This window comes from Chiloscyllium punctatum, chromosome 5 (genome assembly GCF_047496795.1).
Source record: "Chiloscyllium punctatum isolate Juve2018m chromosome 5, sChiPun1.3, whole genome shotgun sequence".
Lineage (NCBI taxonomy): Eukaryota > Metazoa > Chordata > Chondrichthyes > Orectolobiformes > Hemiscylliidae > Chiloscyllium > Chiloscyllium punctatum.
The window spans coordinates 39,542,891-39,562,949 of record NC_092743.1 but is presented as its reverse complement, the minus strand read 5'-3'; the positions used below and the strand labels follow the sequence as shown (position 1 = coordinate 39,562,949).

At 41.7% G+C, this 20,059-nt stretch overlaps 1 protein-coding gene across 4 annotated transcripts in view; it reads right to left on the bottom strand.

Moving 5' to 3' along the window:
- Positions 1-20,059, bottom strand: part of setd2 (SET domain containing 2, histone lysine methyltransferase) — a 126,190-nt gene that overhangs the window by 49,904 nt on the left and 56,227 nt on the right. For all 4 annotated transcript variants that reach the window (XM_072570096.1, XM_072570094.1, XM_072570093.1 and 1 more), the window contains 4 exons: positions 14,329-14,457; positions 11,274-11,402; positions 10,248-10,371; positions 3,483-3,560 (listed from right to left, as the gene is read on the bottom strand). In XM_072570096.1, coding sequence (XP_072426197.1) covers positions 3,483-3,560; positions 10,248-10,371; positions 11,274-11,402; positions 14,329-14,457 — 460 coding nt within the window. The remainder of the gene's footprint in view (positions 1-3,482; positions 3,561-10,247; positions 10,372-11,273; positions 11,403-14,328; positions 14,458-20,059) is intronic.

The following is a 20,059-nucleotide window of genomic DNA, read 5'->3' as shown; positions in this document are numbered from 1 at the left end:
TGGACAAGTTGAGCTCAAAGAGAGCATGAAGGAAGAGGAGGAGAAACTGGAAAAAAGTGCTAGTTAACAGCAGGGGTTGGGCGAAAATGGTGTGGCTATAAATAAAAAGTTTCCTTGGGTTGACTCGGAAGGCAGAGACACGGTGGAGGCTGCTAATCAGATACACAAAAGAAATTCGTTATGAGGAGTAGGGTGTTCATCCCCCTCGAGCTTGCTCTGCCATTCAAAACAGTCTTGGCTGCTCGGACAGTGCTCACGTCAACCTTCCTGCATTTTCCTCATAAGCACAGATTCCCCTACAGAGTCTAAGGCAACCTTAAATATACACGAGGACTCTGCTCCCAAAGCCCTCTGTGACAAGGAGTTCTAAGTACGCTCAACCCTTTGAGAGAATACATTCCTCCTCATCTCCGTCTCAGAATAACAGGATGCCAATTTAAGACTATGTCCTCTTGTCCTAGACTCTCCCAAAAAGGGGAAACATCTTTTCAGCATTTACCCTGTTAAAGCTCTTAAGAATCCTGTATGTTTCAATGAGATCGCCTATCATCCTTCTAAACCCTAGTTAGTAGAGTTCCAACTTAATTAATCTTTGCTCATAAGACAATCCCTCCAACCATGATCATCCCAGCGAACCGCTTCCAAACTGCCTCCAGTGAAATGATATCTTTCCTCAAATAAGGAGACCAAAACTGTTCAAATTACTCCAGATGTGGTCTCACCAGCACCTTCCAAAATTTCAAGACTGCTTGATTCTTATACTTCCAATTCCCTCGAGATAAGTACCAACATTCATTAGCCTTTCTGATTACCTGCTGAACCTGCCAGCTAGCTTTCCGTTTCATGCACAAGTTCTCCCAAGTCTCTGTGTTGCAGCTTTCTGCAGCTTTTCTCAATTCAAATAAGTGTTATTTTATACTCCCTCGCAAAATGTACAACTTCACATTATCCCACATTACATGTGCCATTTGCCAACTTTTTGCTCACTTATTTATCCAATAAACATCTCTGTCAGCTATTTGCCTCCCCACCTAATTTGAGTCATCTGGAAATGTGGCTGCAGTACATTCACTTCCTTTCTTCAAGTCATTAATATATTTTGTAAACCGTCACGGTCCCTTCACTGATCCCTGTGGTATGGCACTGGTTACAGGCTGTCAATCTGGTAAAGAACCCCTTTTTTTTCCTATTTAATTTTTTTTTTCTTTTTCTTTATTTTTTTCTTCTCTCTTCTTTTTCTTTTTTAAACCCCCACACTACCGCCTAACTGCGGTAGTGCTTATTTTTTTGAAAAGAACCCCTTTATCTGCACTCTGTTTCCTGCCTATTGGCCAATTCTTTCTCCATGCCAATAGAGTACCTCCAACACCATTGGCTCTTATTTGATGTACCTTTTGAGGTACCTTGTTGAATGCCTTCTGGAAGTTAAATATAACACACCTTATTGATTTCCCTTTATCCATTCTGGTTGAGACATCCACAAAAAACTTGAACAAAATAGTCAGACACTATTTCTCTTTCGTGAAGTCATGCTTACTTTGCTTGACTTGTGATTTTCAAAATGAACTGCTATTACTTCCTTAATAATTGACTCCAACATTTTTTCCAACAATGGAGATTAGACTAATTGGTCTGTAGTTAGCCACTCTTGACTCCTTCCCTTTTTGAAATGCTTGTCACATCATGAGCTTTCGAACCCTCTGGTACTTCTCCAGAATTCAAGGATGTTTGGAAAATTACAACCAATGCATCTACTATCTCTAAAGCTACTTAGAGTCATAGAGATGTACAGCATGGAAACAGACCCTTCAGTCCAACCTATCCATGTTGACCAGATATTCCAACTTCTTGAGATAGTTTGTCTAATGTTACTTCTTTAGCAAATATATATGTAGGAATGTACAGTGTAAATGGACAAGGATTCAGACAGTTAAATGAGGGAACAACATCACGGTAGGTGAAAGAAATGTGGCGAAAATGTGAAGTTACCTACTGCACATACTCAATTGTTGGGTGAATTCAAGGCACAGATCATTAGGCTTGCAGATGGAAAGACCATTATAGGATGCTGAGATAGTGCTGAAGGGGAGAACTGAGGAAAGTAGAAGGTTATGTAAAAGCAAAATATTCTGAATGCTGGAAACATGAAATTAAAAACATTAAGTTTTAGAGAAACTCTGCAGGCCCGCTAGCATCAGTGGACAGAGAAATAGGGTTAACATTTGAGTTCTGTGACTCTGCTTCTGAATGCCATGTTATTTAAATGGGAATATCCTGAAAATGACGGCATTAAGTCAGACCTTTGTACAAAATCATAGTTTACATGCAGCTAAAGAAAACACAATAGTAAATATTATATTTTTATTGCAAAAAGATTGGAGTATAAGACTGAAGAGAATGCATTTCAACTGTATAAAGCCTTGGTGAGGCAACTTTTGGATTAGTTCATACAGTTCGAGTCTCCTTACCCAAGGAAGGACTTTCTTGCCTCAACAGTGAGTGTAACAACGGTCATTATTGAGATGCAAAGATCGATTTATAAAGCCAGTTTGAATAATTGAGATCTCTTTTCTGCAACATTGAGATGTGGTCTCAGTGAAGTCTTAAAATTTTGAAATGGTTACTGCTGCGAGTGCGAGTTACCTAGAACTAGGGGTTCATAGTCTCAGAATGAGAGATTGGACTACTTAGGATGAGGAGAAATTTTGTCAAACATGTTACAAATCTTTGAAATTCTTTGGGGTAAAGAGCTGCACATGCTCAATTGTTGAGTAAATTCAAAGCACAGATCATTATAGGATGCTGAGATAGCACTGAAGGGTAGAACTGAAGAAAATAGATGATTTTAGTGAATGGTAGAACATGCCTGAGGATGAAATGGCCTTCTGCTATTCTTGTATTGTTATGGTTTCAAATAGAATGGGTACTCAAGTCATACCTATATGACTAGGGACATACATAATAAATGAAGACTAGGAGTTGGAGCCCTAACATCTCATCCAATGTGAACAAGGTCAAGTATAGCACCCCAAATGTTATCCATTAAGCCATTACAGAACAAGAATCTGTTCTGTATCTCCCTGACGTCAGAGAGCGCGAGAGGGAATGGGCGGGAGGATATGCACACAGGCAGACAGAGAGGAAGGAGGATGAAAATTCAAATCAGTAACGCGTTTATGCTGGATAAATTGATGGGGTTGAAAGTGAAAGTTGCAGAGAAGGTGGGGGTGGTGAGGCAGGAAGAAATGGGTAGGGGACTGGGGTCAGGGAAGTAAAAAAGGGAGGATGGGAAGAAAAGGAGGGTGGGAAGTAGAGAAAAAAGGAAGGAGGGGGTTGAAGGGGTAACAAAGGAAGAGAAAGAAGAGGGACAGAAGGAGGGAAGGGAAGAAGGGGCAGACAAAGGCATAAGACAGTGAGCAAGGGAAGGAGAGTGAGAGAGGCAAGTTATTATCACAACAATTACTTTGAGCTTCCATTCTCACCTTCTGAGTTTCACAGTTGGGCTCACAGCTGTGATTCATGAAGCGTGAACAGTTTCCTTTCAGAGTAGCATCAATGATCTAGTGAAAAGAAAAAGGAAAGCAAAAACCATAAGTTATTTTCATAAATAGAAACCACTAATTGTTGTCAAAAACCACAAGTACAGCAGCTGCTCATTTTACACAAGCACAAAATGAGATTCTGGCTGATTGAAGGTTAACCTTCAAATTAGGCCGATATATCTGGTGCTGCCCCATCAGCATTCTCGTCTGTCACACCGAGTATTGAGACAAGATGCCATGTCTTAAAGAGCTCAGTGTCTCCTGGTCAAAATTCCTCCCTCAGCCAGCACCAATGAGATGTTATATAATGCCGGTTAGGTTAATTCACCTCATTGTAGGAGAGAATCCACTCACTCCATTTGATTCACCTTGTGAAGTGAACCTTTCTTTGATATGATGTCTCAATCTGTAGTTTCCAGCAACTGGAATTAGGACGACAGCAGGTGTATGGGAAATACGTACAGCTCACTTGTACTCAGCATGAAGTTGGTCAGTGCATATTTAGGGATTAAGTAGTGCCTGGCTTTTTCAGCTCAGACATATGAATTGACAGTTATACTTTCCTTCTCAGCCAGTGTATGGCAGCAAGCAGGTAATATGGACCATATCGATGAGATGATTTGCGGACGTTTAAGGCACCCTACATACAGTAAGCCATATATATGGCTGATGAATTGAAATGAATCCCTGCTGATAGCTCACATCTTACTCAGTGTATTAGTCAACCTGTTTCTGAGAGTGCTTTTTGAAGCTTCTTAGGTTGCGCAGTCCTTTGAGTTGGGGAATCATGTTGAGGCCGTACAGGACAATGGTGAGGCCTCTTCTGGAATACGGTGTCAAGTTTGGTCACCCAGTTATACAAAGGATATTATTAAGCTGAGGATGTTCAGACGCGATTTACCAGGATATTGCCAGATATGGAAGATTCGAATTATGACAACAAGCTGAGACTTTTTCCACTGGAACACAAGGGGTTGAGAGGCGACCTTGTAGAAGTTTATAAAATGATGGGAGGTATAGATAGTGTTAATGGTAGTTGTCTTTTCTCTAGAATGGTGAACTTTAAAGACTAGGGGGCGCAATTTTAAGATGACAGGAGAGAGATTTAAAAAAGACACAAGTGGCAAAGTTTTACACATAGGGTGGTTTGCATGTGGAATTAATTTCCTCAGGAAGTAGTGGATGTGGGTACAATTATAACACTTAAAAGACATTGGATAAGTATATGAATAGGAAGGTTGAGGGGGATATGGACCAGGAGCAGATATGAGATTATGTGCAGCATTGCCTGGTTGGATTGGAGGGTCTGTTTCCATGCTGCAAGACATTATGACTATGACTTATGCACTGATCTATGTTAAAGTATGGTTCTTTCATAATTGCTGGGTCAAATTCCTGGAATTTCCTGCCTTACAACACGGTAGAAATTCTTTCAGTACACAGACTGCAAGCTTGCAATAAGGTGCTTCAACCTTCACAAGGGGAACTAGGAATAAGCAATAAACCTTGAACTTCCCAGCAACTCATGTTGCATGAATAAACTGAAGTAGAAGTGACTTGACTTGCTTCAATATATGTACATCGACATGTACACAGCTACAATTGTTTTCTTCCTTGTAAGGGCCTTGGTGAGCAATACACTGATGTATGATGCTAAATGGAGTGGTTGGGCTGGAGTTAACAACAGTGTCCAATCTCATAGGAGCTGGTGACAGCAGGTAAAGAAGCCCGGAGTATAAAAGGTGGGACAGATAGGGGTCAAGAACTAGAGGACACAGCGTTTTGCAGAAGAAACAAAAAGGTGAGAACTAACATTTTACACAGTGAATACTTGTATTTAGAATGAGCTGCCTGGAAGTTTGAAAGAGGCAGGGTCAACTGAAGCGTTGAAGATGGCATTAGGTCATTATGCCATCTGTGGGACAGCATGCGGCCTAATGCTAAGTCTCGGCTCGGTCAACAGCTGATAGCTTTGATGATGATGATGGCATACTTATAGAACATCTTTACAATCTCAGAATATCCCAAAGAACTTTCCAGCCAATGAGGTACCTTTGAAGTGATGTCTCTGCTGTAATGTAGAGGGAGATGGTGGCCTAGTGGAAATGTCACAGGTCTGGCAATCCAGAGGCCAAGTTAAAATTTTGGAGACACAGGTTCATGGCAGTGGTGGCATTTGAATTTAATTAATCTAGAAACGTAAATTGTAAAATGGTTAACGACGCCAAGAAGCCATCATTCATTTTCACATGAACCCGTTTGAGTCACTAATTCACATTAGGAAAAAGGAAACCTATTATCCTTACTTGGTCAGGCTTACATGTGAACCCAGACTCTCAACAATGTGAATGTGGATTGACTGCCCTCTGAAATGGTCAGGGCAGATAGTCAGTTGTAGCAACCTGCTACAGTTACAAGATGGAAAGCAGTGGTTCACAAAGGTGGCTCGCCACCACCTTCTGAAGGTCAGTTAGGGATGGACAATAAATGCTGGCACAGCTAGCGATGAACCCATCCCAGGAGACAAATCAAATTTCAGCTGATTCACACACAGCAAGATCTCACAAGCACAGAATTAACTGACCAGGGAACCGGAGCAGGGCGACAGAGGAGGGCGGCCATGGGGGGAGACGATGGCCTGTTAGAGACCGAGGTAATGTTCTGGGAACCCAAGTTCAAATCTTGCCGTGGCAGACAGTAGAATTTGAAAATCTGGAATTGAGAATCTAATGATGACCACAAATCTATTCTATTCTCGTTTGTTGGAAAAAAAAAACTATCTCCTTCACTAGGGAAGGAAACTACCACCCTTACCTCATGTGGCTTACATGGGATTCCAGACTCTCAGCAATGTAGCTGACTCTTAACTGCCCTCTGGGCAATTAGGGATAGGCAAGAAGTGTTGGTCTAGCCAGACACGCCCACACCCCATGAATGTAAAAAAAACCGCACGATGGAAAAGAAAGAGGAAAAAGTGGAAGGCAGAAAAAATAATGGGGCCATAGTGCAAAATAAAGCTATGACGACTAATAAGGTTAAAGAGACACGTCTAAAGGCATTGTGTCATAATGCATGGAGTACTTGCAACAAAATAGATGAATTAGCAATACAAATAAGATATAAACAGTTAAGATATAGTCGCGACTACAGAGATATAATTGCAAGGTGACCAAGGATGGGAACTGAGCATCTAGGGTTTCATTATTTAGGAAGGACAGATGTAAAGGGAAATGGAACGGGGTAGCATCATCAGTTTAGAAAAAAAAATCATTGCAATAGCAAGGAAGGGTATTGACTCAGAGAACCATGTTGGGGCTATAATATAGGCCCACAAAAAGTAGTGGAGATGCATGGAAAGGCATTAAACAAAAAGTCAAGATGTATCCGAAGATTACAACTGAGATTTTATTTACATATAGACTGTACAAACCAAACTAGCAATGAGATTGTGTGGAGGAGGATTTCCTGGTATTTTTTTTTGACCAATATGTTGAAGAACCAACCAGAGAACAGCCAAGTTGTTACTGGTTACTATGTAATGAAGATTAATTAATAACCTTGTTGTGTGGGGTCCCATGGGGAAGAGTGACTACAATATGATTGAAGAATTCTAAACAGGTGGGGTGAAGTGGTTAAAATAATTAAAAAAATTTTTTGGAAAATTATGGTCCTAAATTAGAATCTAAATAAACAAACAAACAAACAAAGGAACTAAAAGATTATAAGGTGCAAATTGACAAGGGTGGAGTGGGGAACGTTAATGAAAGAATAACAGTGCATAGGCAATAGCTAATTTTAAAAATCACACGCATGAACTACTGCTATTTTTCATTCCTGCCTGGTACAAAAATAAGACTGGAAAGGTGGTTCAACAATGCTTACAAAATAAATTAGGGCTAGTATTAGATCCAAAGAGGAGGCATATAGTCTTGCCAGAAGAAGTAACAAGCCGGAGTACTGGATGCATTTTAGCATTCAACAAAAGAAGACAATAAGTTTGATCCAGAGGGGGAAAATAGAGGATGAGAGCATAATTGCAGAGAACCATTAGTGCATCCACTTTCTTGACAGTATTTCCTTGAACATTGGATGCAACCCATCAGGGGATTATTGGCTTTTAGCCCCACTATGCTTTCTCTGGTGGCAGTTATTGTGTTTGTTTATTTTTTTCCCTTTTGCCCATTGACTATTTAGAATCTTGGAATGCTATGAGGATCTTCTACCTTGAAGATTGATGCAAAGTATTTAATGAACTCCTCTGCCATTTCCCAACCTCACTCTTTTTGTGGCCTCTATTCACTTTGGCCCCTCACTCCCCATTAATATTTTTTAAAAGAGCTCATGGTGTCTCTCTCGATGCTATTTACAAGCTTACTCACAAAGTTAATTCTCTGTTATTTTTTAAATCATTGCTTTGCTGATATTTGACCAGAGGATTGGGAAAGTTTCATCACTAATCTTTGTCTGGTCCGGGCAACAGGAGATTTGCCTTAATCATATTCAAATAGTGTCACGGGACTGTTAATATTCTCTTGAGGGGACAGATGTGGCCATAGTTTCATTCCTTATCCAAAAGATAGCAACTTTGGCCATGTAGCACTTCCTCATCACTGCAATGAGATGTAAGCCTAGACTTAGCACAACGATCACATTTCTGACTCGGGACCTGTGGGTTTAACACACTCCACCAAATGGAGTTCACAAACCAGTCTGATATTTCAGTGGTCAGTGATCCCATAACAAGCACAAAAATAATTTAGAACATAGAACATAGAAAAGTACAGCACAGAACAGGCCCTTCGGCCCACGATGTTGTGCCGAACTTCTATCCTAGATTAAGCACCCATCCATGTACCTATCCAAATGCCGCTTAAAGGTCGCCAATGAATCTGACTCTACCACTCCCACGGGCAGCGCATTCCATGCCCCCACCACTCTCTGGGTAAAGAACCCACCCCTGACATCTCCTCTATACCTTCCACCCTTCACCTTAAATTTATGTCCCCTTGTAACACTCTGTTGTACCCGGGGAAAAAGTTTCTGACTGTCTACTCTATCTATTCCTCTGATCATCTTATAAACCTCTATCAAGTCACCCCATATCCTTCGCCGTTCCGACGAGAAAAGGCCGAGAACTCTCAACCTATCCTCGTACGACCTACTCTCCATTCCAGGCAACATCCTGGTAAATCTTCTCTGCACCCTCTCCAAAGCTTCCACATCTTTCCTAAAGTGAGGCGACCAGAACTGCACACAGTACTCCAAATGTGGCCTAACCAAAGTCCTGTACAGCTGCAACATCACCTCACGACTCTTGAATTCAATCCCTCTGCTAATGAACGATAATACTCCATAGGCCTTCTTACAAACTCTATCCACCTGAGTGGCAACCTTCAAAGATCTATGTACATAGACCCCAAGATCCCTCTGTTCCTCCACCTGACCAAGAACCCTACCATTAACCCTGTATTCCGCATTCTTATTTGTTCTTCCAAAATGGACAACCTCACACTTGGCAGGGTTGAACTCCATCTGCCACTCCTCAGGCCAGCTCTGCATCATATCTAAGTCCCTCTGCAGCCGACAACAGCCCTCCTCACTGTCCACAACTCCACCTATCTTTGTATCATCTGCAAATTTACTGACCCACCCTTCGACTCCCTCATCTAAGTCATTAATAAAAATTACAAACAGCAGAGGACCCAGAACTGATCCCTGCGGAACTCCACTTGTAACTGGACTCCATGCTGAATATTTACCATCTACCACCACTCTCTGACTTCGACCGGTTAGCCAGTTTTCTATCCAATTGGCCAAATTTCCCTCTATCCCATGCCTCCTGACTTTCCGCATAAGATCCTAATGTCAAATATAATAACTTAACCTACGCACCCCTCAACTCACTGCTATCCATGTGCATGCCCAGCAGTCGCTTAAATGTCCCTAATGACTCTGCTTCCACCACCACCACCGCTGGCAACACATTCCATGCATTCACAACTCTCTGTGTAAAGAACCTACCTCTGACGTCTCCTCTATACCTTTCCCCTAATATCTTAAAACTATGACCCCTTGTACCCATCAATCCTGCCCTGGGGAAATGTGTCTGGCTATTGACTCTACTTATTCTACTCATTATTTTGTACACCTCGATCAGGTCTCCTCTCTTCCTCCTTCTCTCCAGAGAGAAAAGTCCAAGCTTTTTCAATCTTTCTCCATAAGGCAAGCCCTCCAGTCCAGGCAGCATCCTGGTAAACCTTCTTTGTACCCTCTCCAAAGCCTCTGTATCTTTCCTATAGTAGGGCGACCAGAACGGTACACAATATTCCAAGTGTGGTCTCACCAGGGACTTGTAGAGCTGCAGCAAAACCTCGCGGCTCTTTAAGAACTTCAGACTTTAAGAATTTAAGAACAGCAACAAAAGAATGGAGAGTGGTTGGAGAATTATTGCCATTTTAAAAGCTCAGAGAATGGTTGGGCCTTTGAATGTTCTATCAGAAACGGGGAAATCAGAAACCACACTGGCGTTTAAAACTGAAATGACAAACACTGGCTGGGGTTAAATTTAAAAGAATGCATTCAGGGAACAGAGGAATGGGTCAAAGTGGTTAACTCCTTCGGCAAATCAATTTGTACATAATATGCCAAACTGAGATAGTGCAGGGGGAAATGTGAATCACAGCAAACTACTGGCCAGCTGCTCACCTCATCATTCTTCAGGGCCATGAAGTAGTAATGGATGTTTTTGTTGCGGGCATACTCCTTAACTCTCGCCTTGAATTCCTTGTGATCCAGCACTTCCCCACAGTACTCCAGCACAAAACTATTCCTGTAAAGGCAAAAGGTTTTTTGTTACAACAGTATTTCACTTTATTAAACACCTAATAGCCTTATTTGCCTAACAGAGGAAAGACAGAGGACAAAAAAATCAAGCCCTGTTTGAACATTTTATGATTTAAAAATGATAAGTTTTGGAGATGAAAGAAGTTGGAAGCTATAATTGAGATAGTTGGGCTGTATAAGAGAAGAACCTGAATCGATGAATCTCAACCTCACAGCTGTTAGCAGCTAAAACCCAGCTATTAGGAGCCAGGAGGGGCAGGGTAGTAACTGAACTCCTGTAAAAAAATTAAACCATTATATCAAACAGAGATATTCAGCCAGAGTGAAGAGTGTGAACTTTCTCTAATGTCCAAGAACTCAAACTCTTACGAAGAGCTCAAACAACCACGTGGTATTATTGGGAGGAATTCAGGAGACGGTTGTTTACAATCCTGAACAGATAGTCACCATGAGGAGGCTGCAAGAACTCAGAGCATATACAACCCATGCAAGTGCGCTTACAAGAATTAGATCGCTGACTTGATCCTCCTTCTTCTCAGGAGGATGCTTGGGAGCAGCAGGTAAGGGAGTTGTGATGGAGAATGTAGAATAATAAAAATTGGAGGTCTTTTGGGGAATGCAAGGAAGAAATCCACAAATAGTGGCTGATCTGCAATTGCATGTTCAAGATTAGATTGCCTACCGACTTTCAATCTGATGAACAGTGTACATTTGGCAGGAGTGGGGGCTCAGTAGGTAATGATTTACTTCAGACGAAGGGTAGGCAAATTGACAACTGACAAAAGAAACTTATGAGAATCATATTCCTGCAAGAGGCAGCTTGGTAAGTAATGATGGAACACATTGGAAATGCTTCACTGATGCAAAGGTAAATTTAATTTCACTTACACAGACAACTCTTTATCTGTTCGCAGACCCCAGCCTTTCCTTTCAGTAAGGATGACTTCCACATCAGCATACTGCCGTCGCTGGAACCTCCGGTTTGTACAGTACTCTCCATGCAGACACCTTGATGAGCTGTAACAAGGCAATGACAACATCTAACATTGATTGAATGATTGATTGATTGTCATGTGTATCGAAATACAGTGAAAAGTTTTGTTTATGAGCAGTACAGGCAGATCATAAAATGTTATGATGATCTTCTTTCAAATACATTCAAACAGGGCAACAAAAGGTGCCCGAATTGGTGACCTTTACTTCTTGATCTAGTCCCACATCAGAACACCGTTTGGTCACCGACAGAACATACAACAGTACGGCACAGGAACAGGTCCTTTGGCCCATCATTTCTGCAGTGACCATGGTTACATAACGCATTGATCATTGACTCGGGATATGTCCAAGTTTTCAGAACGTGTAGACTACTGCACACTTCTAACCAGATTTTATGGTTTTCCACCAAAGCTATGCTACTATTCAAATGCAATGTCATTCAATCTACTTTCAAATCTTACGTTCTCATTCTATGTTCCATTTATATTGAAAATATCTCCAATCATCACCCATTCTTATTCAATCGTACCTTGGTGATGCTACATATTGATGAGCTTCCTTTATATTCTCTGGTCCTCACACACAATATTCGTTTGCCACAAGATGTAACAGTAAATGCCTTTGCATTTTACAACAGATTAATGAGAACATCTCTTTCAAAGACATAACTTCTTTACCTCTCTCATAAGGCCATTACCAACAATTACTTTTGCTCAATCTGACTTCATTTGCTATCACTTCAACTTTTCCTGTGACACTAAGCAGAATTTCTAATCAGCACCGCAAGTGGAACTCAGATTCATGCGATTATACTGAGGAGGTCATAGTTCTACTGTCATGTCACTGTAAACATGATCTTGTTGGTCTCACTTGTGTATTTTCCCCCTTATATATGGACCAAAAATCTCCTTCTGCACGTATTTTACAAGAAAAGTTAATTAGGTGAATACACGTCAGAGGGATTCACATTGACTCAGATTTCTTCATCTTCTCTACATCTTAAAGGCACAACTATGGTAAGCATCATCTCAAATTTCTTCCCTTGATCCTCTTAAGTTCCAATTTTGATGCCAAGGTACAGTCTGCTTTAACACCACTTCACAGGACCATAAACCCACAGTCTTCATCTCCCCCATTCTTCAGTTCGTTAACAGACACAATGACTGTGCGAAGAAATATCACAATACATTAAAGTTACTTGGGAAGGTGGGTTCCAAACTGGAGAAAAATGAAATTTACTGTTCATAGAGTCATACAATGCAGAAGACACCCTTTGACCAAAAGTCTTGACTGGTTTCTTATATTAGAAAACAGGCCAGTAGGTCATTTTGAACAGAGCTCAAAACATCATTTACAAGAAGCCATGTAATTTTGTCTAAATGACCATCAAGCCACCTGGGAGATAACCGCTATGGCTTTGAAGTCTTGAGTTCAGACCCTTCTGAGACAGTGAGAAGTTGCCAGAAGCTGGCTCATTCAGAAGATGAAGCAGAAGAGCAGAGGTCTCTAAGCAGTCAAGACTAGGGCGAAATTCTGAGGAGATAACGGGAAGAGAGTTCCAAAAGCACAAGCCAGGTAGGAATATAATCTATTGAAGATACAAGTTTCGGAATACTATATTCCCCTCCCTTCCTTTGTCAGCATTCCGCAAGGACCATTCCCTACAGGACAGTCTGGTCCACTCCCCATAGCACCTTCCCTTGCAACTGCAGAAGGTATAACACCTGTCCATTTACTTCCCTCCTCTCTCAGTATCCAAAGGCTCTCACACACCTTCCAGTTGAAGCAGCTCTTGACCTACACTTCACACAGTTGAGTTGACTGCATTCACTGCTCACAACATGGTCTGCTCTGTATTGTACAATCAAAAGTGTAGACTGGGTAACTGCTTTGCAGAACACCAATGTTTTGTTCCAAAAAAAAAAAAGACCCTAAGCTTCCAGTAACTGCACTTTAACACACCATCTTGCTCTCTGCTCAACATCTCTCTCAGACTTGTTGCAGTGCTCTAGCAAAGCTCAGCACAGGCTGGAAGACTAGCACCTCATTTTTCCAATTGGGAACTCTACAGCCTTCTCAACTCAATATCAAGTTCAACAATATTAGGGCTTGAGGCAACTTCGTCCATGTCCTTGCCCCAACCTCCACACACCAAGCCTCGTTATCATATGATCTGCTATTACACATTACCCATGGTTAGGCACTAATAGACCCCATTAGTAGTTATTCATTCTTCTTGGCTGACTGTTATCCATTCCTTTATCTGTCCAACTGTTCTCTCTCTTTAGGATCTATCGCCAACTATCGTTTACTTTGTACCCCCACCCCCCCCAACCCTGCATAAAATAACTTTTTCCTAGTTACCATCAGTTTGGAAGAAGAGTCACTGGACCCACAATGTTAACGCTGATTTCTCTCCACAGATGCTGCCAGATCTGCTGAGCTTTTCCACAAATTTCTGTTTCTAAGAGCTCTTGTCTCGTGTGATGTGTTTCTTTTTAAATAATCTTGTCATAAATTTGTAATAAACTTTTATGATGGTTTTTTAAAAGTACATTGACAGCAATTGTGAATATATTCAGTGACTGATACCTATAGTAAACAAAGTAAAATTTATAATCTATCAAGCCAATATTAACATCGACCTTTCCAATAATAAGTTGGGATCATAACTGGCATCGTCTAAAATGACATACAATTCTACTATTGACACTGCCAGTGTCCAACGCTGAGCACTCGAGTTGTCAACAGACACAAAAAGCCATGCTTGCAAATGATGAACCCTCTTGGGACCCTATGGTTTCACTCTTTGGATCCAGTTGGTAATATTTTATTGCAATGTTTGACCACGCATCAACAAGTACAACGGAGACTCTAAAGGGCTTGGGGATTATGAAAGTTCATCCTGATCCTTGGTGGCATCACAAGTCAATGGGAAGACATTTACCATTCTATCATGAGCAGCCTGTTGAGACAGTCTTCACCACACGCCAGCTCTCCTCGCTCTCGGTCTTCTCTGGATAGTAAACACTCACATTGCATGCGCTTGATGTCACGGTGCGACTTGCTTTTCTTCCTGCAAGTAAATTTGTTTAATTAAGACATGGGGAAGGTGACACATGCCTTAAGCCAAGCCAAACTTCACAAATAAACATTTTATTTAAGAAGCAAACACGTGTTTTGAATGACGATGGACTATTTGACCTTAAAAGTTAGCAGCAGGAACAGCCTGGAAGAAAGAGAGAGACAATGTAAATGCAAAGCACTGAGGAATGGAGAGCACTTCTATCAAAGGAGCAACAGCAGACTATTCACTCACTCATTAATTCATTAGCCTTTAATATCCTGACCAACAAAAATAATCTGAACATTTCAATTTGTCCAGCATCCATTGGTGAAGCTAGAGAAAAACCAAGTCAAAGCTCATACTGCAATTCAAAAAAATATGGAATATTAATCCAGTGGAAATACACTGAGGTCAGTCAGCATCTATGAATACAACACAGGCCAACAATCAGAGTACCTTCACTTCAGCATACTGGTCTAAATTTCCCAGATTTCTTAGTTTTGCAAATTCTGTTCATCGTTAACAGTTATCTGATCTCTGTGGAGCCCTTCCTACCATGAAAAACATTTGAAATACAGCCTTCACTTGTATGTCTTGCCCTCTAATTTTCTTCTTCTTACCCTTGCTGCATCTTCCAGTCTGTTTTAATTATCTTTCCTTCTATTTCACTGACTACTGTTGTATTAATCTTCTCTCTCTTACCTTCATGAGGTTTTAATGTGCTCCATAAATGTTCTCTCCGTCACTCTCAATTGATACCTCTCATAATCTGTCTCTTGTCTCATATCTGTCTTTGCTTCAACCCTCCCATCTCTTCCGTCTGTCACTTTCTTTTTTCTCTCGTCTGTCCTCTTCCCTTTGAGCACAAGGAACGCAATCTTGAACCAGCACAACGCCAACTGGTTCAACCATTCATTGTCAAGGCTGGCTGGACGCGTAAAACGTGAGTAAGCCTTGTTCAGCTTTAATGTTTTCAATTTCACTCCTAGTCTTCGATAAGGTGTCTGCCAAAACTTACTTTTATAGCCACATCTCCTTTCCTCATTGATGCTCTCTAGCCCTGCCTTCCAAGTGAAGATCCAACCTTCATGTTTAAAATCTACCCAAGTTTACAGGCACCTCCATGGCCTAACAGGTTTCTCTGACTTCACTTTCTCTCTAGCAGAACTGTTTCACTCTACCTCAAAACTGCCCTAAGACATCAGATGAAACAAACGATGCAAGGAATAAAAAATTCCTTTCATATGTTAAGGAAAGTAAGCTCTGACTTCCTGGTACCAACATCTATCCAGATCTTTCTTCCCCTTCACCTTCCTCCAACCCCATCCCTTTCTTAACGCCACCACTTGCTGTATACACAATCTGACCTTCCCATCCGAGGCTGGATGATTTGTTCTGGCAAAAGTCCAGCTTTACCCTTTTATGTCTCCACTTTAATTTGACTGTGGCACAATATTGAATTCATTTCTGTCATCTTCACACCTGTGCCTAATACTTTACCTAGGACTCCTTCTCCTGACCAGCCTTCCATTTGCCTCCACCCTCTAGTCTCTGACCTGTTCTTGACTTTTTTTCTGTTGAGAGCTATTACTGTATCGTAAGCAATCTTAATTGTATTTATCATCTTAATTGCTTGGCCTCCCCTTGGACACTCTGCCCAGACTCCCTCTGAACTTGTAGCACTCCATTCTCTTCGGTCGAACCCAGACACGGTTAACAGACCAGTTTTATTGGTAGTTTGTTTTCTGGTGTACTGACCTCAACCTTGCAGAGCCAGAGCACCAACTTCTACCTCCTTCCAAAAATCTACCTTTCACATTAGTGCTTCTGACGCATCTTCCTTTGTCCTTATCTATGGATGTTCTTCACCACCATTACTGACAAAGTCCGCAACTCATCTGAACCATTTCGCACATTTTGTTCTCATCCCTTCCCGAACCACACCAGGACTCACCTCACCCCCAGTTTCCACTTTGCCAGCTTCCTCAGTCAAGAAAGCATCTTCTGCCATTTCTGCTACTTCTAACACGATGCCTTCAGCAATCACACCTTCCCCTCCATATTAGCATTCTGATGAATCTATTCCATTCCTCAACCACCCCCATGGGACTTGCCCATGCAATTGTAGGAGGTGCAATACCTGCATTTTCATCCCCTCTCTCCTCACTGTCCAAGACCTCATACACTCCTTCCAAGTGAAGCAGCGATGGAATTTCTTTCAATTTAACCCCATATTGATTGCTCACACTATTGTGTCCTCTACATTCGGGAGGTCAAATGCAGATTGGGTGACTACCTCAAGGAGTACTACTGCCCAGGCTGCAGGCGTGAAGCCAAGTTGCTAAGTGCCTGTTACTTTAAATTCGCTTCTTTGTTCTCATTCTCACTTTTTGTCCTCGGCCTGCTGCAGATAAGTGCAAGCTAGGACTATTTCCTAATGAGGCACTTTACAGCTTTCTGGTCTCAACATGCAGTTTAACAATTTCAGACCATCCCCATTTGGATTCTTTTCTCCATTACGTACTGCTCTGAATCTTGTTCTTCATGTTTTTGCTTTAGGACCGAGTCATTCACTATTTTGGCTTTCACACCCACTCTGGACAAAATTGGTCGATGCCAGCTTTAAATATAATCTAGGATGGAGGATCAACAAACATCTGGAGCAGATAATTTCAAAAATGCATAATCTTTTCAGGGAAGAAATCCACCCTCATGCTAATGCCAAATGACTGGTTCCTTATCCTGAGAGTGTGTGCCACCTTGATCTAAATTTCCCCAGCCAGAGGAAACAATCTCAATGCCCAGCCTAATTAGTTCACATGCCATTTCCTTTACTAATTGCTTCCTGTACCTGAAGCTAATGTTTTGTGTTTCTCATGAGAGTACACCCAAGTCTCTCATGAACATCAACATTTACAAGTACCTTTCAAAGTAATATTTTGTTTACCAATTCTCCAAACAGACTACCTCACTCCCTACATCATACCGCAACTGCTGCCAGCTGATTTAGCCCATTTATACAGCGTGTATTACATATATAAAAATATATATATAAAAATATATAATATATTTGTACCCTCTTTGTGTACTTTTGTTGCCATCTCATAAATCAGATTCTTCGAAATCTATATTTCAATCTCTCCAGCCGGATTTTTGTCTCCGCCATAGTATCAAAAATAGACAATAGGTTCAAAGTTTGTGAGAAGATTTGTAGCTCAGATGCTCATTGTTGTGGTTGTGTTCGCCGAGCTGGGAATTTGTGTGGCAGACGTTTCGTCCCCTGTCTAGGTGACATCCTCAGTGCTTGGGAGCCTCCTATGAAGCGCTTCTGTGATGTTTCCTCCGGCATTTATAGTGGTTTGTATCTGCCGCTTCTGGTTGTCAGTTCCGGCTGTCCCCTGCTGTGGCTGGTATATTGGGCCAATATACCGGGCGCTGCAGCGGACAGCTGGAACTGACAACCGGAAGCGGCAGATACAAACCACTATAAATGCCGGAGGAAACATCACAGAAGCGCTTCATAGGAGGGTCCCAAGCACTGAAGAGGTCACCTAGACAGGGGACGAAACGTCTGCCACACAAATTCCCAGCTCGGCGAACACAACCACAACAAAGTACATGTTCCCCCATTGTCATTCCTACAGCTTTTTACATGGTTAACCATACTATACCAACCTCCTGTGACACCTCTCCTCTGTTGAGCTGGCAGAGACTGGTTCCAAACTTACCCATCTAGTCATCCCCAAAGTACTGCTTGCAATGGTTTTGCTTCCTGCTCCTGTACAATTAACTCAGATTCCGTCCAAGCATTTATCCATGACACACTCCTCCTCAATAACCTGGGTGATATCTAAATATAGCGCCATTTTTAACAAGCAAGCAGGCAACATTCAGCTCCATCCCAGTGCAATCGCCAACTCTTTCACTTTTACTAAACTCAAACTGACTGCCCAACCAGATAAGCAGGAGTCTCTTCCAGTTATATACTAAGAACACTGAAGCTATCACCTTCAATCTCTGACACAAACTCTATTCTCCAACTACCAATTTCATCTCTTTCTGGTGATTAACTGAGTCTGAAGCAGACTGTTTGTAAACTTCACACCAGACATGATGTTGAGATGAGGTTTTGATCACACAGCTGGGTCACTGCTATGATGCCTGTTTTCTACCTTCATAATACCGCTAGACTCTGCTCCAGCTCAGTCATCTGAAATTCTTATTTGCGTATTTGTTACCAACAGACTTAACTATTTTAATGCATGATTTGGAGGACAGGGATGGACAAAGTTAAAGATCACACAACACCAGGTGATAGTCCAACAGTGGAGTCGCAGGTAGATAGGATAGTGAAGGCGGCGTTTGGTATGCTTTCCTTTATTGGTCAGAGTATTGAGTTGGGAGGTCATGTTGAGGGTGTACAGGACATTAGTTAGGCCACTGTTGGAATATTGCACGCAATTCTGGTTTCCTTCCTATCGGAAAGATATTGTGAAACTTGAAAGGGCTCAGAAAAGATTTATACGGATGATGCCAGGGTTGGAGGATTTGAGCTATAGGGAGTGGCTGAACAGGCTGGGGCTGTTTTCAGTGGAGTGTTGGAGGCTGAGGGGTGACCTTATTGAGGTTTATAAGATCATGAGACACATGGATAGGATAAATAGACAGTCTTTTCCCTGGGGTGGTGTAGACCAGAACTAGAGGGCATAGGTTTAGGGTGTGAGGGGAAAGATATAAAAGGCACCTAAGGGGCAACTTTTTCCACACAGAGGGTGGTACGTGTATGGAATGAGCTGCCAGAGGATGTGGTGGAGACTGGTACAATTGCAACATTTAAAAGGCATCTGGATGGTTATATGAATAGGAAGGGTTTGGAGGGATATGGCCCGGGTACTGACAGGTGGGACTAGACTGGATTGGGATATCTGGTCGACATGGGCGGATTGGACTGATGGGTCCATTTCTGTGCTGTACATCTCTGACTCTATAACAGGTTTATGTGGAAGCAGTAGCTTTTGGAGTGTTGCTCCTTCATCAGGTGCTTGAAGCGCAGTGCTCCGAGACCTAGTGCTTCCACATAAACCTGTAGGACTATAAGCTGGTGTTATGTGATCTTTATTTTAATGTACGACAGGCTGGTCTCCTAAATCCTACAATCAACACACTCCAAAACTCTTTGCTGTACCCTTTCGCACCAAGTGCCATTCCATATCACCACTGATTTAAATTGGCCCTGTCACAGTTTTAAAATTCACATCCATTTTCAAATTACTCCCAAGGCCTTAGTCCTCTTTTATCTCTAACCTCCCTCAGGTCTTACTATCCTCCAATATCTGCATTTGTTTAATTTCGACCTTGGGTAACTCAGACATTAGCTGTTCCATCAACTGAGGCCAAGTTTTCAGCTGGACTCTAAAATACTTTCCCTGACCTCTCTGCCTCTGACTTCTCTTTGTTCCCTTAAAATCTACTTCCTAGACTATTCTTTGTATCACTTATCTGTGGGAATTGCTACAAGGCTCATTAGGAACCTCTAGTGGCAGTAACATGTAACATAGAATTATTGCATTGTTAATGAATAACACAAAACAAAACAAATTGAATGGAGTAC